Here is a 27,226-nt window from a genome sequence, read left to right as displayed (position 1 = left end):
TTTCTAAGGATATTGCTAAGTATTAACTATGACACAATTAAAAATGAAAAGAATGAATGAAAAGCGTATAAATTCGTTATAATGATCAAGGACGAAATCTGAGTTTTTTTTTAAATTAGTATCATACAAAAATTCCGGTGAATATTTTGCATACTATAAAGTATTATAGGTTAACTTACTATTTACCTGAAATGGAAGATATATTAGGTGCTCCCGAAAATTTACTAATGGAAAATCCACTTTCCCAACATATTACGAAAGACATGACTAGTAGTAAAAATAGTACTGCGTTTCTTACATAGATGTCAACCCCACTTAAAACTATAAATTGATAACTAATAAGTCGAAAGCCATCTGATATCTTTCGAACATTTAGTCTGGCAAATAATAATTGTCAGACATTAGCCATCAATTGTTAGTGGGCAGGTAGGCGAACTACTGACCGATACGCCGTAATAGCCAACCCGTCGAGACTCGAGAGTAGTGTTTAATAGTGATGGGCTATTTGAGCGGACTCGTTCCATTGGAACGAGTCCGATGGTGGAACGAGTTGATTCAAATCCCTATTTTAAAAAAAAGTGATTCCGCCCCGCCCCAAAAAATTTAGGCAAATAAAAATGAAAATGAGGCAGCAGAAGGTTTGGAACGATTAAACATAAGAACAAATGTCACGCAATTTATTATATTATTATATCATTAAATGTTAGCTTTCCCAGTTAATAACAAAACTATATTTCTTTAACACACATTGAGTACTATCCCTAATTTCCAATTGCTCTGATAAATATAAAATTAACAACGTAATACAAATATTAACACAAAAATAGGCTAGTCAAATATAAATTAAAGCAATGCAGTTTTGTCATTATCTAGCTTGACCACTAGAAGACTGGAGTTAACTTACTTCAAGAGTATTCAAGGTAGAGAAACGGAAATGGGTAGGAAATTATTCCATAAAAATTCTAACCCTTCAAAATTATAATTACTCATAATATTTATGTACTAAGAATTGAATATCAAGCTTTTAAAATATTATCTTATTGTTTTACAAAAAGAAAAAGCTGTGTGCTTAATCTTAAACTTAGCGCTGGACACTTACTCTCATCTTCATTGGCGTAAGTTTGAACGTGTACATGTCAGCTAGACGGTCAAAGTAAAACTGGGCCAAAATTTAGTATTACCTAACTGGTTTACTTAGTGTAGTATCCCTCCCACTCTATCACCTATTTCACAAACATTCATCGATTAAAAATATTTTTTAGTTAAATATTCGTTTCATTGGAATACAAAAAACATTATAACGCTTTCTTAAGATGATTTGAATTTTTAAAATTTGTTTTTGTCCATTACTCTTATAAAATACGAAGAATTTCAAATAAAATATAATATACAAACACAGAATGATCTAGTGTGCAGGTGGAGTCAGTCGTAGTTACCATGACAACGGAACCGTTAAACGACTCCGGCCCAGCTCTAGCATTTTCATTGGTTAAATCCACTGGAGTTGGTGGAGTCGAATCCGGAGTGATTTAAATCCTTTTGAAACCGGACTCGTTCCATTTTTTCGTTCACTGAATCTAGCCAATAGAAATTGCTGGAGCTGGAACCGGAGTTGTTAAACGGTTCCATTGCTATGGTAACGAGGACTGACTCCACCTGCACACTAGATCATTGTGTTTGTATATTATATTTTATTTGAAATTCTTCGTATTTTATAAGAGTAATGGACAAAAACAAATTTTAAAAATTAAAATCATCTTAAGAAAGCGTTATAATGTTTTTTGTATTCAAATAAAACGAATATTTAACTAAAAATTATTTCCAATCGATGAATGTTTGTGAAATTGGTGATAGAGTGGGAGGGATACTGCAGTAAGTAAACCAATTAGGTAATACTAAATTTTGGCTCAGTGTTACTTTGACTGTCTCACGGTCATGTACACGGTTAAACTTACCCAATGAAGATAAGAATAAGAGTGTCCAGCGCTATGTTAAAGATTAAGCACACAGCTTTTTCTTTTCGTAAGATAATGAGATAATATTTTTAAAGCTTGATATACAAGTCCTAGTAAATAAATATTTCTTTATTTATGAGTAATTATCATTTTGCTTGAAGGGTTAGATTTTTTTTTATGGGAATAATTTCCTACCCATTTCCGTTTCTCTATCTTGGATCCTCTTGAAGCACATTAACTCCAGTCTTCCAGTGGTCAAGCTAGATAATGACTAAACAGCATTGCTTTAATTTTTATAATTGACTAGTCTATTTTTATGTTAATTTTTGTGTTACGTTGTTAATTTTAAATTTATCAGTGCAATTGGAAATTAGGGATAGTACTCAATGTGTGTTAAAGAAATATAGTTTTGTTATTAACTGGGAAAGCTAACATTTAATGATATTTTTTACAATGTTACTAATGCATAGGGTAAGTACAGAGACCGGAATCGGTGAACGAGTTGTTGGAATCGATTCCAACCCTGGAACTGATTCAAATTCAACGAGTCCAAAGACGGACTCGTTCTGCCCATCACTAGTGTTTAAGAGAAGGTAGTAAGGCTGGTTATACGTCGCAGGTTCAACTGTTTGGGTGTTGTGCTGCGTATTTTAAAATCTATAAAAAAGTGAAAAACTAAAGTCAAGACTTCTCCGTTGATGTCCTGTACTATCTATTAAAATTGCGTAAGTATCACTGAGAAACTTATTAATTAAATAATTATGGTATAACAGTTTTCATTCCCTTCTCAGGTTCCATCGTTTTCTATCGAAAAGTAGAAATTGTTTCGTTGCCAAATACAAATGACTCAGAGATTAGTATTTGTGAAAAAAAGTTGCATTAGGGATACAATGTAGTAGTGTACAATTAACTAGTGATACTTTCCCCATATCAGTCTTTATAAAAAAAAAAAAAAAACTATTTAAGCAACAACACATTTTATTGTCCTCATTGGTAGTTGGACGTAAAGCCCGCCTGAAAAAATAGGCAATTACTTTACTTATTTACACATTATATTGTCCATTGCTAAAATCTTAAATAAATGAGAAGAATGTAGCGAATTTAATTTCACGAGACTTTGTTGTGCTTCCTGAATACACTAAACCTAGTATTGGCGAAGTAGGTAACTTCCCCATCACAGTTCTATACTCAGGACTGACCGTCGTACCCATCCTGTGTAGATGACAATACTCAATCGTGCCCTATCAGCATGCCCCCCAAAATTCTCTCCCATATATATATATATATATATATATATATATATATACCCTATTTCCTTGCCAAACTTCTTTTAAATAAAATTTTTAGTCCTGAGACATCCGTTTGTGCCCCTGCTTTGCTTTTCCCTTAATTCTTAATTTCCAAACACAAAAGTGCATCCACTAGCTCAAGACGGTAGAAGGTGTCAAGGATCCTGCACCGTAGCCAGCCATTCCGTTTTCTAAGGATAATTTTGTTTGATGTTACCCATCTAAGTATTGGGTCCAACTGTCTAATATGTTGGATATTAGATACGAGTGGGGACACAGACAAGGGTACCTCCTACAAATAATGCATAACATGGTGTTTATTAACCATTTTATAGATTACAAGTCAAGTTGGCCTCCCTAAGATAACTGTTTTCACTGTTTGATCTTCAATCTTAGAGCTAATCCTCAGCCGATACAAAAATAGCTGGTGATAAAAGTTACTGAATGAAATACTTGAAAATCTACTTACTGGTGGTACTAACTAATTTTAAACGTGACGTATCACATCTATTTTAACAAATGTATTAAAGTAGATTCTTACGTACTTTTTATTCAATTCCCAGGTTTATGTCGTTTAGTCTCATCGTGTAAAAAAGTATTCCCTTCCTATTATTATTTTCCACTTAACACTAAAAACTATAAAAATAAATTGAACGAAGACATCGTTCATTTTATATGCGAATTCCAGGAACCTAGAAATAACCACACTTCTACAACGGCATAAGCTTAAGAGAAAACCCTTCAATCAATAGTCCTCTTTTTCATAATAATATTTAAAACATTTTTAAATAAAAAAGATATTTTTAGTATCTTCTGTAGGAACTACAATAGTAAGTTTCCCTCGAAAACGTCAATTTTAGAATTTTTTTGAAGACTGTAGCGGGGCATTCTTGCATTCTTTTAACATGCCAGGCAGAGTTTTATTTAGACTGCATAATTGTTTAAGATAATAATTCCTAACTACTCTCGAGCTCTTAAACTGTCTTTCCGTGTATTGCACAAATCTCTAATTTGACAACTCGCTTTTTGGAGGCTAAATTCCAAATTCATGTTTGTTGATTGAATTCAGATAGAATATACTTGTGACCAAACCTCTCCTTTAGAGCATTATATTACCTTTGGATACAACTTGCAATTTCTAGAAAAAAGGGAAAACTTATAAAAACTGTACTTGAATCAATCCTAGAACTTCTCCTCATTACTTGTTGCAGTCTGATATAAATGGTAGAAAACTGGGATCAGAAAGAGGTTCAAGAAGCTTCTTCCCTTTAATATTTTTAAATAAAGCTTAATTAGCCGCAGTTGGTTCTAATTTCTACAAAAGAGTCTCACTTCGAACTGTTTTCTTTTGCTTTGAACAAGACAGAAATCTTACCTTGGAATGTACAAAATTTGAAACAATAATTTCTGCCATTTCCATTCGTTCTAAAATTGATTCTTAAAATTCAATTATTAAAATAATTATTATATGATTCGAACAGCAATTTTATGAGAAAATCTTTTGTCCAATGGTGCGAATGTAACGGGTAAGCGGTCGCATTTACACCAGTATTTTATGAATTAATGAAGTTATTTTTCGTTTGGGTGTAATCCTATTCTGTTTTACTAAAGAAGAGATGACACCATTGCTTCGGAATTTCCTTTATTAACGAGTTGTACTCCACTACTATCAAAATAGATCTTTTAAGCCTTACACCATTCAGCAACCTGGATCATCATTCTCTGTACCAACAAATTCTTTGCCTTCAACGCGTTTTAAAATATTCTGACGAAGACTCCCTCAAATGAAAGATACTGGATGAATGCTAATTTAAATCCAGTTTCATCACCAAGGAAGGGGCCCAACAGTTGGGGAAAATCACTCCTTAATGACATCGCACCACCTCCTCTCAATACCTTCAGAGAAGATATGTCCTCCTCCATCAACGGTGATTAAAGTCTGTCAGATAGTCAACTCGGAAAGAGAAGGAATGTAAGTCAAGCCTGTATTCCGATATTTTCGTACCTTAGAAATGAAAATATTTGTTCTGTTACTTTTTACCTATTTTAATAAGATCACGGTACCTTTCACTAAAAAAAAATCTAGTTGCGGAATTGTGGTTGGCATTTATTCGTTTAATTTTTAATTTTAGAATTGTAATAATTTTAAGAGAAAGCTGTGTATGTTCCATACCATTTCTTTATGTTTTTAGTTAGCTATAAAGTTTCTATTTGTTTTGTTAGGCTTTCGTACATCTACTTATTATTCTACTTACTTTCTGTTTATTTTCTCCCATATCTGACATAAATATTATATTTTTTGGTTTTCTACTTCCCCATAGTTTTTCTACATATTATTTATTCTGCTTTTCTTGTGATTATCATTCAGAGTAAATGATTACAATGTGTGGGCGTCACTTGTTCTTCTATTTATAGCTTTGCATTTCAATGTTGATTAAGATCAGAACCAAAAGATTTTTTAAGAAGAATGTTTCCCAGTTGGCAAATAAATATGTTATTAAAAATTATCTAAAGAAAAAAAAACATTAATTAATAAAATGAATTTATTTACAAAAGTATGTACATTATTTGTAATAAAAAATATTAAATTTTTTGTGGCTTATCTAAGCGGGTATAAACAAAATTTTACATTTTATTATTCACAATAACATTTTTACATTTCAATTTTGTATTTCATAAGAGCTTTTAACATAAAATTTGAATGATATTAAATTCGTAATTAAAATACAAAAAATATAACTCTGTTAGTTTTAAAAGAACACTTAGTTATTTACAAATAAATGAACCTTTTAAAATTAATATTAAATATAAATATGTACTTTTTGTAGGGACAAATATAAATGGTAACACGTTGGGCTTTTATCAAGTGATTTCAATACATTTCTTCGTTTTAGAAGAATAAAAATTATCTTTTATAAAATAATATAAAAAATAGTCAATTATTAGTTAAATTTTTTTTTTATTATCAAAAATTTGACCTCTTCCCTGAAATGTAATAGTTCATATGTTCAATTACGTATTTTGCACTTATTACAGCAACAATTATTGTAAATTTTATGGGATGATTTGTGAAATAGAAGATTCACTGCGAGAACTAGGTGGTTTTGGTTGCATAGCTATCGATATAAATTCTTCAGCAATTTCTCGGTCCAACCCAGTATAAGTTTTTTCAATTTCTTCATCAGTAATCTCTCTTTCTTTCTTCTTGGTTTTCTTCACAGGCTCTGGAACCAGCTGAAACATCATAATTCAGTTTATTGTTACTTTGAAATCATTTTTTTTTATTTCAGCTTATATTGGCAACATATTCATTAGTGTTTTTTACTGGATTCAGCTTTAGTGGAAAGCATGAGCTGTTAAACTAGTTAAATTACTGTCCTTAATTGACTTTATTTACCGTTTAGTGTTTTTGTTATAAACTAGTGCCTATATGTGTACCATCATTTGGTCTGAGCCATCGGTACTTATTAATAAATGTAATATTCTCTTAGTTGAGGAATCCCATTAAAAACACTTAGATTTCACTCATAATAAAAAAAAATATAAAAGTTTATTATTTCTCAGATATCATTAGTTATTAGATTATCATTATTATATAGAATTTAGTGGTATTTTACCTTAAATAGTTTTAGTTACCATGCTGACCGCTAGATAGTATATAGGTTTTATAAGAAGGTATGTCAATAATAAAATAATTTATTATTAAGTCTCAATGGTTAATTGAGTTTGTTTTTAGTGAATAAAATACGTTAATCTATTTCTTTATGTAATATTTTTAACTGTGTTCTTAAAATTTGAAACAGAATTTAATTTTTATTAAGCCAATGAAAAGTGGTTATAAATATTTTAGAAACTTAGTTTTTCATGATTAAAAAGCAAAAAAAAAGAAACATTTAAAAGCAATTGGTAATAAATAAGTTTTGTTATTCACATATATAAGTGAATATGTGCAGAAAGCGTACAACTGGGTGAAGTTCAGGGCGTATCAATTAGGACAAAGATTTATTATTTTTATTACATTTCTCATTATTCATAAAGATTATTTTCTTCCACTTAAACGACATAAAAGAAGCATATTACAGTAATATCTAATTAAGATATGAAATTAGATTTTTTTTAAAAAAAGTGTGGATATTAATTAATAAAGATTACAACAATGTGGGTGACACACAATAAAAAATATCATTAAAAAGTAAAATAATGATAAAAGTGATAAAAAAATTGTTAGCACAGCAATTGTGTTAGAAGGAAAGCATAAAACGAAAACTGGACACTAAATTGAAAAAGTCAGAATAAAAAAAATGGGAAAATACATGAATTTTAACTGATATCTGATTCTATCAAATAAAGACAACTTGATGAAAATAGCACCTTTTTTTGGCAGAAAAAAAAGTAATCAAATTCAATTAACTAATTCTCAACAGATATCTAAATTAAAGAGTTTTTATATTACTGGAGACTGTAAGATAAATGTAATAAAAGCAAATTTTAAAAGATAATGAAGCCACAAGAATCAAATACTCGTCCCAAGGCAAATTTTTTTGGAATATTTTTAATTTGGCACATGCTAGCATGTGATGGCGGATAGATATTTGGCAAAATCGCCAAACCAAACTTTTTTTGCAGTAGGTATTTAAGTATGAGTATGTTTTTGATATAATATTGAGATGAAAATAAGATGTACAATAAGTGATCACAGAATTAATGAACACCCTTGAAGTAACTACTTTTGATAAAGTAGACAAAAATTGTCAGAATTTCTTAACCATTTGGAAACATTGAACCATAATCACATATGCACGTCAGTAAGGGGCGGCCCGCAAAGGTAAGATGTATTGTGGTTACTGGGTTCGATGCCCAGTTTAGGCCTTGGATTTTATTTAATAGTCTATTTTATTTATTTATTGTTTTTGTGGTCTTGTTTGCACATTAACCATTTTTTTTTATGAGGGCTGGAAAAAACCAACTTATTGGTATTCAATAGTTAATAAAAGGAATTTATAACGCATCCACCTTCGTCCACGACACCTAATTGACAGTTGGACGTAAAGCCCGCATAAAAAAATAGGCTTTTTTTTTTTACTTTATACTGAAAGGACTACATTTATTGCATTTACATAATATAAATCCGCTGCGGTCAAAAAAGGCTGTGTTAGTACGGGCACGTTAAGCACTTCACCCCAATTTAACCCTAATTATTGTAGTCTGAATTGTATTTTTGGAGGATAATTCCTACGCACGATTAGTGTCCTGGTTTGATAATGTTAGTATTCCAATCAGAAAATGTATTGGAGGCTCCTTCATCTCCCAACGGAATCTCTTTGAGCCCTTCCAAAGTATATGTCTTAGTCTGCCGTTGCCCGAAAGGGTTCTCTAGAGGTTAGTTGATTTCATTCACCTTTCTGGGTAATTCTTACAGAGAACTGTATCAAAAAAAGGTTCTGGTAGTACATTTATAAGTCCCAAGTCACTACCTTGTTTTTCTATAGGGACTTGTTTAATAATCAAATGCCTCTTACGAATTGCAAGTTTTCAAGGTGCTTCTATTAAGTGACTAGAATTGTTTGCCCTGAAGTTGGCTTAATGCTTTTTAGACTCCTTTACTAAATAATCTTTCATTATTTTATTAACTTAGATTTCTTTCTTCCGAGAAATAAAATGATTCCGATAGTTTTGTACTACGTATATCTGCGAATAAATTCTTCAGTGAACAATGAAATAAACATTTTTACACTTCGTAAAATTATACTGACTGTATTCGATGGGGATTAACCTAAATGTTAGTTTCTGTAAAATAATTTAAAAAAAAGAACTTTCTATCAACACTCACCTGTTGTGAGGATGGTCTGGGGGTATGTGCTCTGTGTCTGTACTGCCGTGGAGGTCTGAACTGTGGAGTCATACTGTGTGGATAGGGTACTGTGTACACTGGCGCTCCTTCCATCTAGAAACAGAATAAGTCGTTAACACAAAGAATTCACAAAGAAGAAGTTCGAGAATAAAATTTTTAAAAAAAATCAATAATGTTTTTGCATCCATACACGCGACAAGTATTATTTGTTTTATTTATTTATTTTTTTATTTAAAGACGCGACAATATCTGTAAGAAGCTCCTAGGAAGAGAAAATCTAAGGGCTAGCAGCCGGTTTAGACCTCACGATCTTCGCGGGAGAGTCCAATATGTTAACCTTTGAACTAAATCCCTTTTCTATTTTTGTCTTATTAAGTAAAATTTTGCATGGGTTACCTCAAGTAGGTTATGCCATCAAAAATTCTAGAAAACAACTCAGTTTTTGGATGTGCGCTCATTTTTAAAAAGTTTTAGGAAAAACATGTGTATGTAACAGCTGCAGACAAAAAGTTGAGTATTCGAAACAAGAATCAGAAATGGGAATTTAAGTTGGACTGAGTTTAGGTGCGGTTGGCAGGTGTAGAAGTAAAAAAAAAATTACCCTAACTACATTAGGGTGGTGAGCCGAACAAAGGAAACAATACGAGTAAAAGCCAGATTGTGAACCAGAACTTCATCAGCAAAAGTGAGTCTAATTTCAAGCATTAACCACGCTGTTATCTATACCAATTTGTTCGGCCGTTTTATAACTGTCTATCTAGCTCAACATTTTATGTTGTTAATAGCTCCATATATTATACTAGTCATGAAATTTGTTATGAAGTCCTTAGTTTCTTATTCTATTTCTTAAAATAAATCCACCACTCGAACGAAACTGTGGCTGTTTTATAAAATATCAAGTAAATAAAAGCAACACTACTTGAGACAGTTAAATTAACATTATGTTATGGAACGCAAGTTCTTCCAGTCATTGTATTCACCAAAGCAATATTCATGTGGAGGAGAAGTGGGATTTCCTTACCCTCAAGAAAATGGCGCTTAATACAGGCTTTCAGTAGAGTTTGATTTTCTAGGCTGCTCCCAAAAAATCTTAAGGATCTAGTTGTAACCAGACACTATCACTAAGGCATATGTATTCCTTCTCATAAATTAAAGGTTTGAAATTGGAACGTATTATTTGAAAACCTCCAAAACATAACCTTCTGTATCTCAATAACTATTTACACTAAATCATTCCAATTTTAAGTTATAGAGCTAACTTTTCTCTACAATTCGGTAAAGAATTCATGGAATTCTGAACTATAAGAAGAGAGATATAAAGGTTTGAAGTTTGAACACGTTTGAAAACCTTCAAAATTTAACCTTCTATATCTCATTAACTATTACCACTAAAACATTGCATTTTTATATCAGTTATAGAGCTAACATTTCTCTATAATTCTACTAACACAGGCCAGTTTTTATTCCACTTTTTTAAGTTTTTTTGGGGGTTTCAAAACGAATATTTTGGGTAAAAACTGGTTGTCAAAAAATTAACAATCTTAATACTTACTTAGTAATAGAAAGTAAATAAGAAGAAAAAAAAAAAATTACAAAATAAATGTACCATCATTACATTTTACCATATTAAACAATTAATTAAAATTTTAATAATTTCATGCATACAGGAAGTAATTATATTTTTTAAACCAATTAAAACAATACCGGTTAAATAAATTACAGTTATTAAACAATGATTTAAAGTGTTTGCTAAAAGATAATAACTTACTGCCTTCCTTTTGTTTCCATTATTTATAAACTAACCACTTGGTAAATAATTCTGGTAATAATATATAGACTTTATTTTAATAACACTATCATTGCAAGTGCCAGTTTAAATGGAGACCATTCACTGTAAATTGGTCGGTCAAGTTGCTAACGGTTTCTTTTTTTCTCAAATTTGTTTCACTTTGTGAAGTTCATTTCCTGGTTTAGTTTTTTATTTCATTTCATTAATTATTTTATTTAAACTGTAATTTTTATTTTATTAATACATTGTAAAGGTAAGAACTCGTAGAATACATGTGATTTGGTCATGATCAAGACGCAAATACTAAGACACAAAACCTTGCATCTTGTTGACTGCTCCGTGTGAAACGTCCCTAACTAGCGTAGGATTAAAACTGTTAATCTTTCAACTTATATCTGTCATAATTTTTGCTTACTTTTTAAAGTAAAATTTTGAATTTGAAGGATATTTTAAAATCGGAAGTAACATTTTGTTGAGTGTTTTTATTTTATTTTTTATAATTATAATTACAATTTTAAGTTATTTTGTTTCTGTCGAATAAACTAATGTGTAGACTATTTATTAATTAAATCTGAAAATTAAATAACATAATGACCTCAAAATTCCTTTCATTACAGATCTTGCTAACACTCGTTTCTTCAAATTTCATTCCTCTACAGCAGCTCATCCTAACCCTCTCATAGAACACCTATCTTCCTCCACATTACCAGGTAATCCTCTAAGGAGATTGAAGAGAAGATGGCCTCGTGATCTTCTCTTATCTTAAGCACGTTACTGGAGTGGCACCACTGGGTGCCTTCTCCACTCACGATTTCCTTTTATTTCTTTTCTCTTTCACCGTATTTGCTTGTTGCAACAACTGTTGCAGTGGTAAATTGCAATAAAAGATTAAAAAAAAAAAAATAATAACATGATTGTTCTTATTTGTAATAAATTTTAAGATGATTTTAAATTTAAAATTATCAACGGATATCAAAGGTAATTGTGCTTTCGATATTAAATTTAAAGACTTTTAAGATCCAGTTTGTTATATCGTTGGGCATGGCATACATTAGCTCCTAAAATGAAAGTTAAAAGAGAAAGTAACTTGTAACCTTCTTACTCGATATATTAATCATAAGTTTTGGTCTATTAAAAACTATTAGATGATGCTAATGAAGTATTTAGGTGTAACCAATTTGGGTTCACTTGATGGTTATTATTTACGCATTTTATATATACATATATTTATGTAGAGGAAACCGGTCCTTTTCTGAAGGAACAAGAGGAAGGCCGAGAACTCGCTGGAAAGTAAAAGTTTGGATGTTTATGAAACTTTCTAAGTATTTGTCTGTCCCACCATTAACTTAGACAAATCTGGACAGACATGTTTGGCCAAGTAAGAGACGGAAATCTCATTAACAGGTCTTATTCTTATCATTTCCTTTTCCCCTCTTATTTACGCAGCTCGTCACCTATTAATTGAATAGATAAAAAAGATACCTTTACCTGGAAATTCAGTTAAATGAAATGTATTTAAATAAATTATATAAACAATTATTGCAAGGACAATAAATGCACTCCCTGGCAACATTAGCATCTACCTTCCTTAACATTAGTGACCCTTCTCTTTCAAAGGGGATCCTTGTGGCGATATATCTTTCTCTTGGCCTTCTTCAGACTCGCTTATGCCCATTTGGAGATTCTAAAGACGTTCACCTACAGTTCTGGAAGAGGTGTGTAGGTTCTCGTCTTGATAGACCAAATTTTGCTGTTTTCTTCTTCTTCTTTCATGGCGCTACAACCCAGTGATGCAGGTCTTGGCCTCCTCAATATGTTTTCGCCAGTCGTCCCTATCTTTAGCAACCGCCATCCAGTTACGAACTCGAAGGATGCTCTTAGCATCCTGAGCCACACCGTCCTGCCATCGCAACCTGGGCCTTCCAATTCTTCGTTTTCTGTCTGGTGTCTCGCGTAGAAGTTTGGAGGGAATTTCGTCACCATCCATTCTCGCTATACGGCCAGCCCATCTCAATCTGCTCAACTTGATCCAATTTACTATCGGGAGTTCTTCTAATAATGCATATAGCTCCCTGTTGTGCCTACGTCGCCATGTCGTGCCTTCACGTACTGGGTCATAAATTTTACGGAGCAACTTTCTTTCGAACACTAGCAGACGGTTTTCGTTCGCCTTTGAGATGGTCCATGTTTCCGAGGCGTACACCAAAAAGGGCCTAACAAGAGTCTTGTAGAGCCTCAGTTTAGTGCCTCTCGTCAATAATTTGCTTTTAAAATGCTTAAATTTTGCTGTTGTACTTTCGTGATAGTCGTGTCTAGTTGTACATTTACTCTTGAAAAGCGCTTGGTTCTGCCCTAACGACTTTGTCCTCTTGTTCTTTCGCATGAACCTTTCTCTCGAAACCAGTTTGCAATGCTATTGTCGTAGCAGCTTCTTCCTCATATAAATTAATTCTAGGACACATCTCATTCAAAAATTAAAGTTATATCGTTTAATTGAACGGTTCTGAAAACTAGAACTGATTAAGGCTTTACCTCAGTATCACTGAATAAGGAATGAAGAATACACAGATTAACGATTGAGGCATCTATATCGACAGAGTCGATTTTGACAGGGAGAGTATTTTTAGTTTGATGTTTGAAGGTAACCATGTTAATTCGAAAATTCCAAGGACAATGCCTGTTCAGAAAATTAACCACTGATTCGTTGACCTCGTATCTTGTCCTTTTCCTCAGCTACTTTAGCCGCTGATGTTCTGCTAGCTTAGCAGGCGATTAGCAAACGCAAGTTACGCATTTCTCTTATTATTTTTTTGGAGTAGCAGTTGAAGAGAAACTGCCCAATGGGAACTACTCTCTCTACAAGATACCACTAATTTCAATCTGGTCTGAAGGAATCTCGGGGTCATTAGCGGTTTAACGGCCATGGCGGATTGTCAAGGATATGGAGGGAAGAAAGATTAGGAAGTGATTATAAATATAGCAGTTTTATATTTTGCCTTGGCAAGTTTTTGTACGTAAGGGATGTGGGTTCGTTGTGAAGAGTAAATCTTAAGGCAAGCCAGCAATTCATCGGAGTAATTTGGATTGGAATGTTGAATCGGTTAGGCCGATACCCACAGCTCTAGTCTGATTTGGTTTATTGTACTCTACATTAGTCATTTAATTTCCATTGTTAATTTGATTATTTACCTCTAACTAAAATTTAAAAGCCCGAGAATTGAACAAAATACCATAGCACAGTTTTGCAAGCTGTCTCTGATCTCTCGACGGTTTTTTTGTAGAATTTCCAATTATAATTTTAATCGGGGTAATAGAAAGACGTGTCTTTTAGATCAAAGTTGGTTTACAGTATCGAAACAAAAGCTGAGAATTCGAAATAGGTATTCAGAAATTTGATTAAAATGTAAAAATTATGACTAATTCATGTTGGTGGAGTTTTGGTGCTCTTGGTTGATATTAAGTTAAATTGAAAATAGAAATTTATTTTTTCCATTTTATTCTATTTCTCTAAAATTATCTGCTCGAGTACCAAACTATGAATACGAGGTGTGGCTATTAAATAACGAGACTATTGCTATAAAACATTTTATTTTAAATTTATACATATTTAGTTATTATCACCTTCAATATACACCCCTCCTATACATATCCCTCCAACGCTCCAAGCGAATTTACCATTGTTCGAAACTGTGCTGGAAGTCTTTTTCTGTGAGCTCCTGTATGACGCGTGCCGCTTTTTTTTTCACAGCTTCATCGGAATGAAATCGTGTTCCTTTTAATGCAGATTTGACTTTGGGGAACAGATAAAAGTCATATGGGGTCAGGTCAGGCGAATAAGGTGGATGGCCTAAAACTGGGACCAGTTGTACTTGGCTAGAAACGTCTTGACAGACAATGCAGTGTGAGCCGGCGCGTTGTCTTGATGGTGAACCCATGACTTGTTCTTCCACAAATCGGGTTCCACCCGCACCCATGACTTGTTCTTCCACCCGCGCACCTGTGTTATTATTCTCCATTCTAAATAATTAGAGCTGTTCCTTTCTAACCAGTATACACTAATTTCCGTCAGTTATGACATCACATCAGTTTATCTCAATTTTTTTCCTTACTCTTTCACGGAGTTGAGCAAGCACCTCACGGTAGTAATGTTGATTAATTATAATCGATATTTTCATCCGTTTTGGAGGTGAAAAGGCGACCCGGGCGGTCATCATCTCCGACGTCTTCTCGGCCATCTTGGAAACGCTTGAACCACTTAAAAACTTGCGCACGTGATTAAAATTCATCGCCATAAACTTCTTTTAATAAAAGATAAGTTTCAGTAGCGGTTTTACCCAGTTTCATGTGAAATTTCACGACTATTCGTTGCTCGACTACATGTTTAGTATCATGTTTTCGGCAAAACGAAACTAACACAAACGACGGTTTCGGTCAGACAGATTTCCCTACAAACACGTGAGACGCTGCAATCGAAAGAGAAGGCTTTACGCTGCACAGCTGTCGGTCGTTAGGATTTGGCGCATGCATAGTTCTTCTGTAGCAGCATCAGTCTCGTTATTTAATAGCCACACCTCGAACATCAAGCATCACCCAACCCCTCTTACCGGTAAACATTGGATTTGTCTAAGAAAGCTGGATAACTGAAATGTTCAATGAAATGACAAGTGTGGCACTGTAGGCGAATTGGCTGTATCTCCGTTTCGAAGATGAATATAAAAAAGGAAATTAGTCAGTTTAATTCTAAGTTAATTCAAAAATAGACGAATAGGAATGTAGTTCTAATTAAATTCTGTGCAATGCATGAACACCACTGACCTAATAGAACATATTTTGGTCTATTGTGTGCCGCCATATCATTTCCTTTCCATTTCCTACTTTTACAGTTCAATATCCTTCACTAGCCGTACACACCCGCGCACCTGTGTTATTATTCTCCATTCTAAATAATTAGAGCTGTTCCTTTCTAACCAGTATACACTAATTTCCATCAGTTATGACATCACATCAGTTTATCTCAATTTAATTTAACCGTATTATTTTTTGCATTACTAATTTAATATGATATTACAAAAGTGAAAATAATAATAATAATAATAGGAAAAATAAGTTATTTATAGTGAATGAGATTAGTTAATTTCAAAAGTAATTTATCTCATGGACGTTTCAAATGTTTCCCTTTGTATTATTTAATTCGGATTTCACTGTAAAATTACGTTTGTAACTAAAAGAACGATTCTGTTACAAATATATAAAATTTAATGCCTCATAGAATAAATATGGTTTATTCTTTTTGAAACCAGAGTAACGGGTAAAATCTCATCTGCAATGCAACTCATTAGAATGTAACAGTGTCATCGTTAAAACTGTAAGACCCATCTGGGTACCGGGTTCAAATAGTTTCAAGCTTCAAGTTTCAATTCTTATGTTAGGTGAATTCCTTTCATAATGCCGACACTGTTTTGACGTCTATTTTTTTTTTTTTGCAAATAATAAGAAATTTCTGCATCAATTTTTAAAATAACCACTATTCATGGTTTACCTTTCGAAAGGTGTTTGTATGTAGACGTTTTTTCATGAGTAGTGTACATTTTATACATATATAATATTTTTGAGAGAAATGAAGTCGAAAGTTTTGGGAAAAAAATTAGAAACTTGCTATTTCTTATGTTTGGGCCACAAAATGAAACACTTGATATTATTTTTTTTTAATCATTTAAGGCGCGTCAACATCTAAGGTTATTGGCGCCCGGAGCTTTTTCCAGTGCACTGCCAGCCTCCAGACAGTGTACTCTCGTTACAGACAACACTGTCCATCACCAGACAGTGAGCTGTAAGAAGCTCCTAGGAAGAGAAAATCTAAGGGTCAGCAGCTGGATTCGAACCCGGGACCGCCGCGTGGGAGTCCAGTATGCTAACCTCATAGCTAATCCCTTCCCTACTTGATATTATTATTTTGAAATATAAACTAGCTTATTTAAAAGGAAATTTAACCTTCTTTCTAATGAGCTTATTGAAATCGCTTTAGTTTTAATAGTTTGAGAAATATAGGCAACTGTTAGCTAAAAAGTAGTAATACCTTGAAAAATATCTATAAAACGAAGCCGAATCGAGCCATAGTTTATATAGAATTTTTTGTTGCAAATGATGCCCAGAATCGCCTTCCATGCTGAACATCCTGTAAATTACGTAGCAATGTGTAGCCGTCCTCCAATTATTCATTGAAGAGAAAAAGCGACTTTAAATTCTTAAGGTATCATTTTGCTGCACCCTTGCTAAAAGTCCAGCCGAGTGAAGTCTGTTTAATTTTATTAAAAAATATGCCTCAATATCCTCTTTAAAGGTTTTTAACTCTTGATTTGTTCTTCGACTTCAGGCTTCACCCTCCAAACAACAACTCCATAGATCTAATGGAGGACCGTCGAACCTTATTGGAAGCGCTGGTCATTTATTGTTAATATCCAGCAGCTAGAGGCGTAATTCAGGACTGTTCATGTACGAGGGTCGTTTGAAAAGTCCGTGCAAAGTCAGAGAGATAGCACCACTGGCGCGTATCGAGGTTATGTTTAGTTAGTAGCATCTCTTGGAAGAACACACACCAAGTTTCAGCCAGATCGGTCTATTTCTTTGTGTTTTGCATTCGTTTGAATCGAGGAAGTCGAGTGATTTTCAAAAAATGGACGAAAAAGAATTTCGTGTGTTGATTAAACACTACTTTATGAAAGGCAAAACGCCTCAGGAGACTAAAGAGAAGCTTGATAAACATTATGGTGACTCTGCACCTTCGATTAGAACAGTTTATAAGTGGTTTCAAAATTTTCGGAGTGGCCATATGGGCACAAGTGACGCTGAACGCCCTGTTGAGGTTACTACTCCAGAAATCATTGATAAAATCCATGATATGGTGTTGGATGACAGAAGAGTGAAGGTGCGTGAGATTGCTAGTGCTGTGGGCATCTCGAATGAACGGGTACATAATATTTTGCATCAACATTTGGACATGACAAAGCTATCCACAAGATGGGTGCCGCGATTGCTCACGCTTGACCAAAAACGAAATCGTGTGAAGTGTTGCAAGGACGGTTTGCAGCTGTTCCAGAAGAATCCGCAGGACTTTAAGCGTCGTTTCGTCACTGTGGATGAAACATGGATACATCACTACACTCCTGAGACCAAAGAACAATCTACTCGTAAACAATGGGTTACCAAGGGGGAATCTGCGCCAAAAAAAGGCGAAGACCGTTCCTTCGGCCGGGAAGATTATGGCGACTGTCTTTTGGGATTCGCAAGGAATAATCCTCATCGACTATCTGGAAAAGGGTAAAACTATTACAGGTGCATATTATTCATCGTTATTGGACCGTTTGAAAACCGAGCTGCAGGAAAAACGCCCACGATTGGCCCACAAAAAAAGTCCTTTTCCATCACGACAACGCACCAGCTCACACCTCAGCAGTTGTGGTCGCAAAATTAATGGAAATAGGGTTCCAACTCGTTTCACATCCCCCCTATTCTCCAGACTTGGCTCCCTCGGACTACTATTTGTTCCCCAATATGAAGAAATGGCTGGCGGGAAAAAGATTTTATTCAAACGAGGTGATTGTAGAAACGAATGGCTATTTTTCAGACTTGGACAAATCCTATTATTCGGAAGGGATCAACAAACTAGAGCAGCGTTGGACGAAGTGTATAAGCCTAAAAGGAGACTATGTTGAAAAATAAAAAAGGTTTACCCCCAAAAATTAAGTAGTTTTTATTTTTGCACGGACTTTTCAAACGACCCTCGTATACCATTTATTCTATTATATCTGAAAATATTTTGTCATCTGTTTATGAAGACCAAATTAACACTTGCTGACTGATTTTTACTGCACATAATTGCCGTCTATGAGTGCCAAGTTGTATGAATGAATCCCTTCACTCGCTGAACACCCACCAATCAGTAAAAAACATTTTTTGGAACTCATGGGCTCTCCAAAACTGATGTTATCAGATGGAAACGCAAATAGAGAATCTGTTCGATTAAATAACTTCTCTTATTATAGTAGAGTAAGAGTTGGAACTAAAATAGAATTTAAGATACTTTTTTTTTTGCTAGAGATATTTGCCTAATGATTAAGATAATCAAACCGGAAATAGTGAAATTGCGAAGTAATGAGAAAGTAGAGGATTATTATAAAAAGGAAAATAGTGATTTATTAAAAAAAAAAGTAGTGTTCACATAATGTTAATTTAACAATATATTATAATGGCAGTGTGTATGTGTAGTATAAATTAATGTATATCTGTAAGTGAAATTACCCATATAAGTTGTACACTAACAAAGTAATGGTATGTGTATCGTGCGAATGGGAACGTTATAATACTAGTGTGTAATTGTAGTTGAATACAAATAACATTGGCTCTTTCCACCATTTTTTTGCAGATTAATGTCCAAGTTTTATGTTTTTAAACTGTTTATATCAATAAAGATTATTTATTTCTCTCTCTTACTGCCAGAAGTGGAAGTACCGTGCTCGAATAGTTGGTTTTTAAGATTTAAGGCACTATTTTTACTTTATTAGAGTTTATCTATAATATTTTTCGAGCCTCTATTTAGAATTTATAACACTATTTAGAATTGCCAATGAAGGTTCTGCCGATTATTCATTTAAATGCAAAGAATAATTAAAAGTTTCCTTTAACTTGGTGGACATAAATCTTTTCACAATAAAATAAATTCAAACATTATTCTAAATTCAATTAGTTCATGCTAATAATTAGGTTCGTTATTTCTTATTAATTATGGAACTTAAGAAACTAATTTAAAATTGTGCTTGGCTCAAAAAACACATCGAATATATATATATATACCATTATTGAAATGTGCTTTTGGCATTGACTTATACAAAAAGAAGTATATACAGTGGAACCTCTCAATAACGGACACTGGCGGGGGAAAGCAAAGTGGCCGCTGTTTGGAGGTGGTCGTTAGAAAGAGGTAGGCAAGTTTCATAATGAAAAAATACGAGGTTTTTTCCAAACATCTATTTAAAAATTGTTTATTATTAATAGATCTAAAAACATGCATAATTGCATAATTATTTAGGTATATGATATGCATCAAGATTTTCTTAATTATCCAAAAAATTTATCAAAAAATTATTTAGAGTTAACCACTTTCGTTTGAGAGACAAATCTGAAAAAATGATATGTTCGTTCAAAGCAATATTTAAAAATGATTAAAATGGTACAAGATGTATGGAGCTTGTATAGGAAACTTTAGGAAAAACCAGAAAAAAACAAAAACTTGAGAGGGGATAATTATTTTTATCACCGCGTCAAAAGAACTTTTAATAATAAGGTGGTCGTTGGTGGGAGGTGAAACATATAGTCCGTTCCCCCAAAATCAATGTCCGCCGGTCGCCTATGTAGAGTGTCCGTTAGACGGAGGTACTTTTATATAGAAAGTGTATATAGGGGGTAAAACGGGGAAATCCAAAAACTGTCCGTAAATAGAGGTGGCCGCTAGTGAGAGTGTCCTTTATGGGAGGCTCGACTGTACTTGCAATGTAAGCTAAATTCAGTACATGAAGTACATTAGTTTCTTTTAGTGCTTTACTATAAGGCCAGATCAGCTGAGCTGGACATACCGAATGACATGTTATTCTAATATGGTACTACTGGACCTGTTGTTACATCGACTCGAGCGGTAAAGCAGCACGCACTAATTAACAAGTGTATTCAGCGCACCTGGCGGCTCTATTTCTTCTCCTTAGTTATTCTGTTTGACTGGACTCGAGCCCAGGCCGTGATGCTACCTAAGCTAATTCCTTTCTTCGCTTCTATTTCGTATATGTATATTATATAAAAACTTCAGCAGTTAAATGATCTAAGTACCTGGTGCTTAGTAAAGTGAATGAAACGCGTCACTGTGAGCTCTTAAGTTTAACTGTAATCGTCCAGCAAATTAATTTTGTTTAATGTTTAATATATTACATTTAATTTATTGAGTTAGGCTTATTTCTTAGTACAATGGTAACTACTGCTTTAAAAGATTCAATATAGATTGAAAATTTAATATAAATTATGTATAAAAAGAAATAATATAAGAGTTTAATAATTCACATGATTTTGAAATTTCTTGTTTTTAATTCCTCCTTAAAATAACTAATGACTGTCCAAAATATTAAGGTTATACGTAAGGTAAGTCTGTTATGCAATAAAACGAAGATTTTAAAGATTTATTAAATTTTGCTGCCGTAAAAAGGTAATGATCTTAAATTAACCAGTTAAGCGTGGAATTTAGTTTTTTAAAAAAACCCACAGTGTGCGGAATTAAAATCAGACAATGACGTGTACACACGTCAAACGCAGGGCAAAACAACCAAAAGTTTACAACGTCATAATAGTCACTGCAAGCACTTTTTCTGCAATCTCTCTGGGGCTTGAGATTACAGAGCATTCTGTGCTCTTTCAAAATCTTGCACCACTTCACGTATGCATTGCCCTAGTTAACTAGGGACGCAAGAGCTTTTACAAGGAAGAAGAGAGCTTTGAATTCTGTGCAAAATGAAATCATGCTCGTACTGAGGTCTGAACCTCTATCTAAGGTAAAAACGGAATTGCACAAGGGTTGAGAGCTTCTATTTGTGTGCGTAATTCCCAATCTCTAATGGGGATATCAAACATGTACCAACCACTTATCATTTGGCTGGCTCCCTCCACCACCCTCCGTATAAAATACTTAGCAGTTCTTTTGGTAAGATAAAGGAAATATCCCACCAAATAATATTATTAAAATTTCATCGTTAATGGCAATTTTATAATTTTCACAACGAGTATACGAGTACACGTCGAACGCACCGTAACAGAGATTTGGTTGCTTTACTGGTTAATAAAAAGCATTTTCTTTGAAATTTTTCTTTCTCTTTCCACTTCCATTTTTAAAAAAGAAGATTTCTAACATTGATTATGTCATGACAAAGATACATTTTCGTGTAGTTTAGATTATATGCAAGTAGAAATATAAATAGTAAATATATTATAAACGCCTTAAAGATATATTCTTGAAAATTAACTATTTTGTTGATAAAAGGCGGACGTTGTTTGAAGATAAAAAAAATAAATAAATAAAATCAGGAAATCATTGTAGGCTCTCAAAAAAGTTTATTGCGTCGTCATTATTGTAGAAAGTATCCTTCCAGTTACGCAAGACTGACTAGGTAAAGATGTAAACAAGACGGTTCGGGCTTACCAAAACTTGTTTCCGGACATTATGGAGCCGAAAACGAGTTCTAGTTCAATAGAAAATTCCCAAGGTCCATTCTCCTTTAAATTCAAATATGAAACTATTAAACCTTAAAAAAAAAATAAGACTCCTCTCTGGCCCTTCGTTCTTTTAATCGTATAATTAAATATTTGTTGACTGTTTACTCTTTCTTTCTTCTAGTTACTCTTCCTTTCTAGGGGGAGTATTACGATCGAACGGATTCTCGATTGTAAGCTTTAATCGGAAATTTCCATTAAGAGTGGTCCTCGAGGCGAGTAAAAAAAATGCAGAAGTTAGAAAATGCCTTATTTAACCCAGATAAAAGTATTCATTGCCAAGGCCAGAAGTGATGGTATAAGTACATATTTGTTCTCAGAGGTATCATATGTTTCAAAAGAATGTTTCTTAAATTAATTCTTTTTGTAATGGAACAGAATGGCAATATATCGGACTCGTTGGAGATATTTATATTACCTTGCTGGTTACCTCCCGTAGTTTATTTAAATTTTTCGTTACCTTAAAGTAAAAATGTGTAATATTGAATACATTTTTTGGACAAATTGTGAAATTCGAGAAAAATTAATTACACCTAACTCTTTTTTTACACGAATTTGAAGTTCAAATTCGCTTTTTTACACGAATTTTTTGTTCTAGCACGAATCCTCTCCCAAAATTTTTGATTTCTAATTTTGACAGTGTGATCAGAAGTCGGTCTGGTTTATGCCTCCACATTTGTTAGTGACTTGGTCTTGTTGACATCACATAACCTCATGGCTTGTTTACTTTTTTATTCCGGAGGATACGAGGGGAATACCCGAATTTTATTATCACTTTTTTCTATTTCTCGTTGTACTTCAACTTGAATACTGAATTTCGTTATTCAGTGTTGAAAGTGTTCAGTATATCAACCATATACTGACATATCTACTGATGATAGTATTTTTGATCCAGTTCGTAATAAACGTGCACGCTTGTTATCAAGTAGCGATGAACAGTTGCGAAATTGATTTTTATTCCTAATTTCAATTTAAATTTGTATATTTAATATCTTATAGAAACCTTCAGTCTCACCTCACCTCCTTAGAAAAATGGGCTATCAAACTGAACGAAACAAAATCTCAAAACATTACTTTCACTCTTCGACGCATCACTCAACAGACGCTTCCGACAATTGAAAAGACTACTCGACAACAGATCAAAACTCACTCTGGACAACAAAAGACTTACATATGTAAGTATATTAAAGCCAGTCTGGGCTTATGGCATCGAACTGTGGGGTTCAACCAAACGCTCAAATCTGCAAAGGATCCAGTCCTTGCAGTCTAAAATTCTTCGCTCTATAGTAAACGCTCCTTTCTACGTCACCAATCAAACCATTCACACAGACTTGAACATTCCTTTCGTCACACAAGTTGCAAAAACACGATACAGAAAATTCCATCTTAACATTCAAACACATCACAATCCACTTGTACAACATCTATCTTCTATAACATTTCCAAACAACACTTCTAGACGTCTTAAACGACAGTGGCCTCGCGATCTCCTCTCTGATGAAGAGAGTCAGTAGAATTTAGAATGTTTTTGGAGTGTTACCTGCTGGGTAACTTCTCCACTCTGATATGTGTGAATGTTATATATTGTTATCATTGTTGCTTATAACGCAAAATGCGTTGATTGTAACTAAATAAATGATTAAAAAAATAAAAAATTTGTATATGTACTTATGGACCGAATTTTCACAATTGTTTTGTTTTATAAATATGTAATATGGATTTCATTATTACTTTTTTTGCACGTCTTTTTTTTTTAGTTATAGGAAAATATTTAGTTTTTTCATCTTACACGATTTTTTTTTTTTCGCAGAGTTTTCTAAGGAACGTATCTACCGTGTAGAAAAAGAGTTGGGTGTACTTACTCGTAAATTGCGTGCTTAAAAAGTCGCTTGATTGTTAGTACTAGATTTTGTATTGTTTACTTGAAAATTGTAACTGAGGGACTAAAATAATTGAGGCCAACTAGTTTACTCTGAAGGTAGTAGGAAAAAATTGAAGTATTATTAGACTATTGAAGGTTAAATGTTGAGGAAAACCTTTGAGATTAGAATGTTGTAAAATCTGTGAAGAAACAATAGAAACATTTAATCTTTTGCTTCAAGTGTATCAAAAGATATATTTTGTTTGAATTGTACTATTTATGGCCAACTCAATTCAATGACTTTTTCAGTTGATCTCCATTTTTCCGTACACTTCGTTGGCTATATGAATAATATGCAAGGAAGTAGATGATTTGACAGTACTTTAATTGAAAGTGGAGATGCCCTCTTAATGATGCGCTTAACGAAGTTTCCATATTTAAGATTACGTTAGAATAAAAACTATCTTCTAAAAATTTGTTCAACTGGTCTAATACAGCAACAAGCATTACCCAGAAATTATCCCATTTCTTACGTTTCGTACGTTATTGAGTGCCTAACTGTCGCAGCTCTGTTAACCGTATCGTCTAGTGGGAGTTCTGTTCACACGGACACCACGTGTTCACCCAGATATCTTTTACAACTGACAGTTACAAAACTTTGTAGTGTTTATGTAGTGGTACTTTTCGTACAGGTTTGATAGATAACAATGGTGTTTACTGTTCGTGTGCTGTTAGAACTGTAACGGTGGTGGGTCCATCGTCTGCAGATTTACTGTAAGAAAAGAGATCAGAGAACTGACACAGATTGCTATCATCTCAATGACATTTCCTATTGACCTCATATTTCTGCTCTTCTAGAGTATTAGATTCATCTGAATCAAGGTGAACTGCCAAGCCAATAAAGTACATATCGATTTCATGTACAACATACCAACACTTCTGTATCTATTAATTATTAAACAAAATTAATATATTAAAATTAACTTTTTAAGAAAGGTGAATTGTATAATGTAAATCTTACATTTTTAAAATAAGGAGGAACTAATTCGTGTCATAGTTCTGGTTATTCTCTTAAGTATAAAATTTGTCTTTTTGTTTTAAATTTATTAAAAAAAAAAATCAATGGTCACCATCTTGTTTTTTTGTCTAAATTTTAACGTTTTTAAACATGAACTTAAATTTTAACAACTTTGTTTCTTGATTGTTCACAGGTAATTGATAATAAGAATGAGTACTTCAACCCGAGCAGAAGCTAAAGAGCCCTCATTTTCTATGCTGAACACACTCTGGGGTGAGATACAGGATGAACAACAACCAGAACGTAAACGTGAAGATGATACAGTGGGTGAAGAAAGTGAACATCGTGAAGAACCAATGGAAGATGAAGATGAAGATGACGACGATGATGACGATGAGGATGATGATCCAGAAGAATGTAGTGTAGAAGAGGAATCTTCAGCTGAATCTGGGGTTTCAGCAGGATCACAAGATGAAGATAGAGGTACTTTCGAACAACCACCACCATCTGTAAGCGATCTACCAATGGAAATTGAATCAATAATACGGACAGCTTATAAACGTGAAGGACCTAAAGTTGTATTTCCTTATAGAATACCACCGGATGATGATGCTAAAGAAACTGAAGAAGTTCCTTACGAATATTGCAGGGCCAATGATATTGTGCACCATACTATTCGGCTCAATCAACATTTTAGAATTATGAGCGCCCTGCTTCGTATCGCGCAGAACACGAAGACCACAGAATTTAGAAAGTTTCCACCAATACCCGACATGGTGATCAGGAAAAGAAAAGTTAAACATTTTAAAAAATTCAAATTTTCCGTACCAATTTATCAACATCCAAAACCATATTTAGAAAAAAAGACTATTCAAAAAATGTTACAAAAATCCGTAGTTATAATATTAGCCCAACTTGGTGTTGATAAAGCGACAAAATCTGTGGTGCTAGTTTTAGTGGACATAGTTAAAGAGTTTCTTAGAAATATGTGTTTAACCTGTAACGCATATTGTCAATGGGATTTAACGAGAGGCCATATGGACTTCAGAGCTGTGATGCACAGAACATTAGTGGACATGGGCTTAAGAAGAGGCCAGGAAGATATAAAAGATTACTGCGAAAGTTTGGTTAAAATAAGAAATAAAGCATTTCGTAAAACATTCCATTTAGTCAGACTTTATTTGAAGACTGTGTACGCAGCCAGAATGAGAGCTCGCCTGTTGGGAGCACCGGCCAGCCGGACACCAAGTAGGCCTCACAACGCAAGAACCATGTTACCCCAACAGGGTCTGTCAGTATACTTACCGAGAGGTATGCAAACGATTACAGTGATGGAAAGAGGTAGACCGTACGTAAGGAAATATCAAAACTTTCAACCAACGGCTCCGGCGCCAATATTAGCTTCTAAATTTTTAGCTAACTACGCATTTAAAAAAAAAGATCCTCCGCCACAATTATCGGCCATTTTGAGGCCAACTGATACCAGCAATCAATAACAATATAGATATCTGGGTAGAGGATCGCAAAGGGCCAGAAAGACATCATTCAATTCTCTGCCTTCTTTATTGCTGAGCGACTGGTCGTTAGAAGACTTTACTGAGCTAGCTGAAACCAGCTCTCCATGTAGCAGTACGGCTGAACATAAACTGAAAACTTCACTATCCTTGCTAGATGCGGAACATCCATGATGTGCCACAGTTTTCTGGTAGCAATGGTATTAATTAGATATGATATTTTGATAGCTTAAGTTGGACATCAATCATCTATGATGTTCTGTTACTGAAATAAGTTGGTCGGTCAACTTTGAATGCGCTGGGCACACTAAGAGATCTTATTTAGATATTTTAAATTTAATTTTTTATGTATTTTAAATTTTATTTTTTATGTATTTTAAATTTTATTTTTGATTTAGTTATTTTTTTTTATATTTTAAATTAATTGAGATCAACTGTATGTAAGTGTAAATCAATTGTAGTACATATTATTAAACAGAAATAAAACGATTTTTTGCTAGTATAATAAATAAACCATTATTTTTTTTATCAATTTTTGTCTTTCATGAATTGATGGAATAATTTTTTTATAATGTCTAATTAAGTGATGTACCAAAAAGTATTTTTTTTTGTGAGGGGAGTATTCTTTTCAACATGAAATCTATC

At 33.5% G+C, this 27,226-nt stretch overlaps 3 protein-coding genes across 10 annotated transcripts in view; 1 reads left to right on the top strand and 2 right to left on the bottom strand.

The window, feature by feature from the left end:
- Ucp4A (Uncoupling protein 4A) overlaps nt 1-1,631 on the bottom strand; it is a 28,640-nt gene extending 27,009 nt beyond the window's left edge. For 4 of the 8 annotated variants that reach the window (XR_012455402.1, XR_012455399.1, XR_012455400.1 and 1 more), the window contains exon 1: nt 1,100-1,628. Coding sequence is in view for 3 of the 8 variants with exons in the window: in XM_074118452.1 (XP_073974553.1) it covers nt 1,100-1,135 (36 nt within the window). In the remaining 5 variants the exon portion in view is untranslated. Of the gene's footprint in view, nt 1-186; nt 799-1,099 lie in introns of those variants that run through there. The other 4 variants (XM_074118452.1, XM_074118454.1, XM_074118450.1 and 1 more) reach the window with 4 other exon arrangements.
- Nucleotides 1,632-2,326: 695 nt separating this feature from the next.
- On the top strand, nt 2,327-27,094 carry LOC141449233 (uncharacterized). Its single transcript, XM_074118449.1, has 2 exons — nt 2,327-2,680; nt 25,261-27,094. The coding sequence occupies exon 2, from the start codon at nt 25,277-25,279 to the stop codon at nt 26,561-26,563; it is 1,287 nt and encodes a 428-aa protein (XP_073974550.1). The 5' UTR covers nt 2,327-2,680; nt 25,261-25,276; the 3' UTR covers nt 26,564-27,094.
- LOC141449235 (uncharacterized) overlaps nt 5,770-27,226 on the bottom strand; it is a 94,485-nt gene continuing 73,028 nt past the window's right edge. Inside the window, exons 3-4 of the mRNA XM_074118455.1 lie at nt 9,075-9,188; nt 5,770-6,478 (exon numbers count right to left, since the gene is read on the bottom strand). Coding sequence (XP_073974556.1) covers nt 6,299-6,478; nt 9,075-9,188 — 294 coding nt within the window. The 3' untranslated portion in view covers nt 5,770-6,298. The remainder of the gene's footprint in view (nt 6,479-9,074; nt 9,189-27,226) is intronic.

Source organism: Rhodnius prolixus, unplaced genomic scaffold (assembly GCF_049639745.1).
Source record: "Rhodnius prolixus isolate KJV_2025 unplaced genomic scaffold, Rpr scaffold_2, whole genome shotgun sequence".
NCBI lineage: Eukaryota > Metazoa > Arthropoda > Insecta > Hemiptera > Reduviidae > Rhodnius > Rhodnius prolixus.
This window is presented reverse-complemented; position numbering and strand designations above follow the sequence as displayed.

What these genes read in the sequence shown, in the direction of transcription:
- LOC141449233 (XM_074118449.1), top strand. Translation starts at nt 25,277, where the DNA reads ATGAGTACTTCAACCCGAGCAGAAGCTAAAGAGCCCTCATTTTCTATG.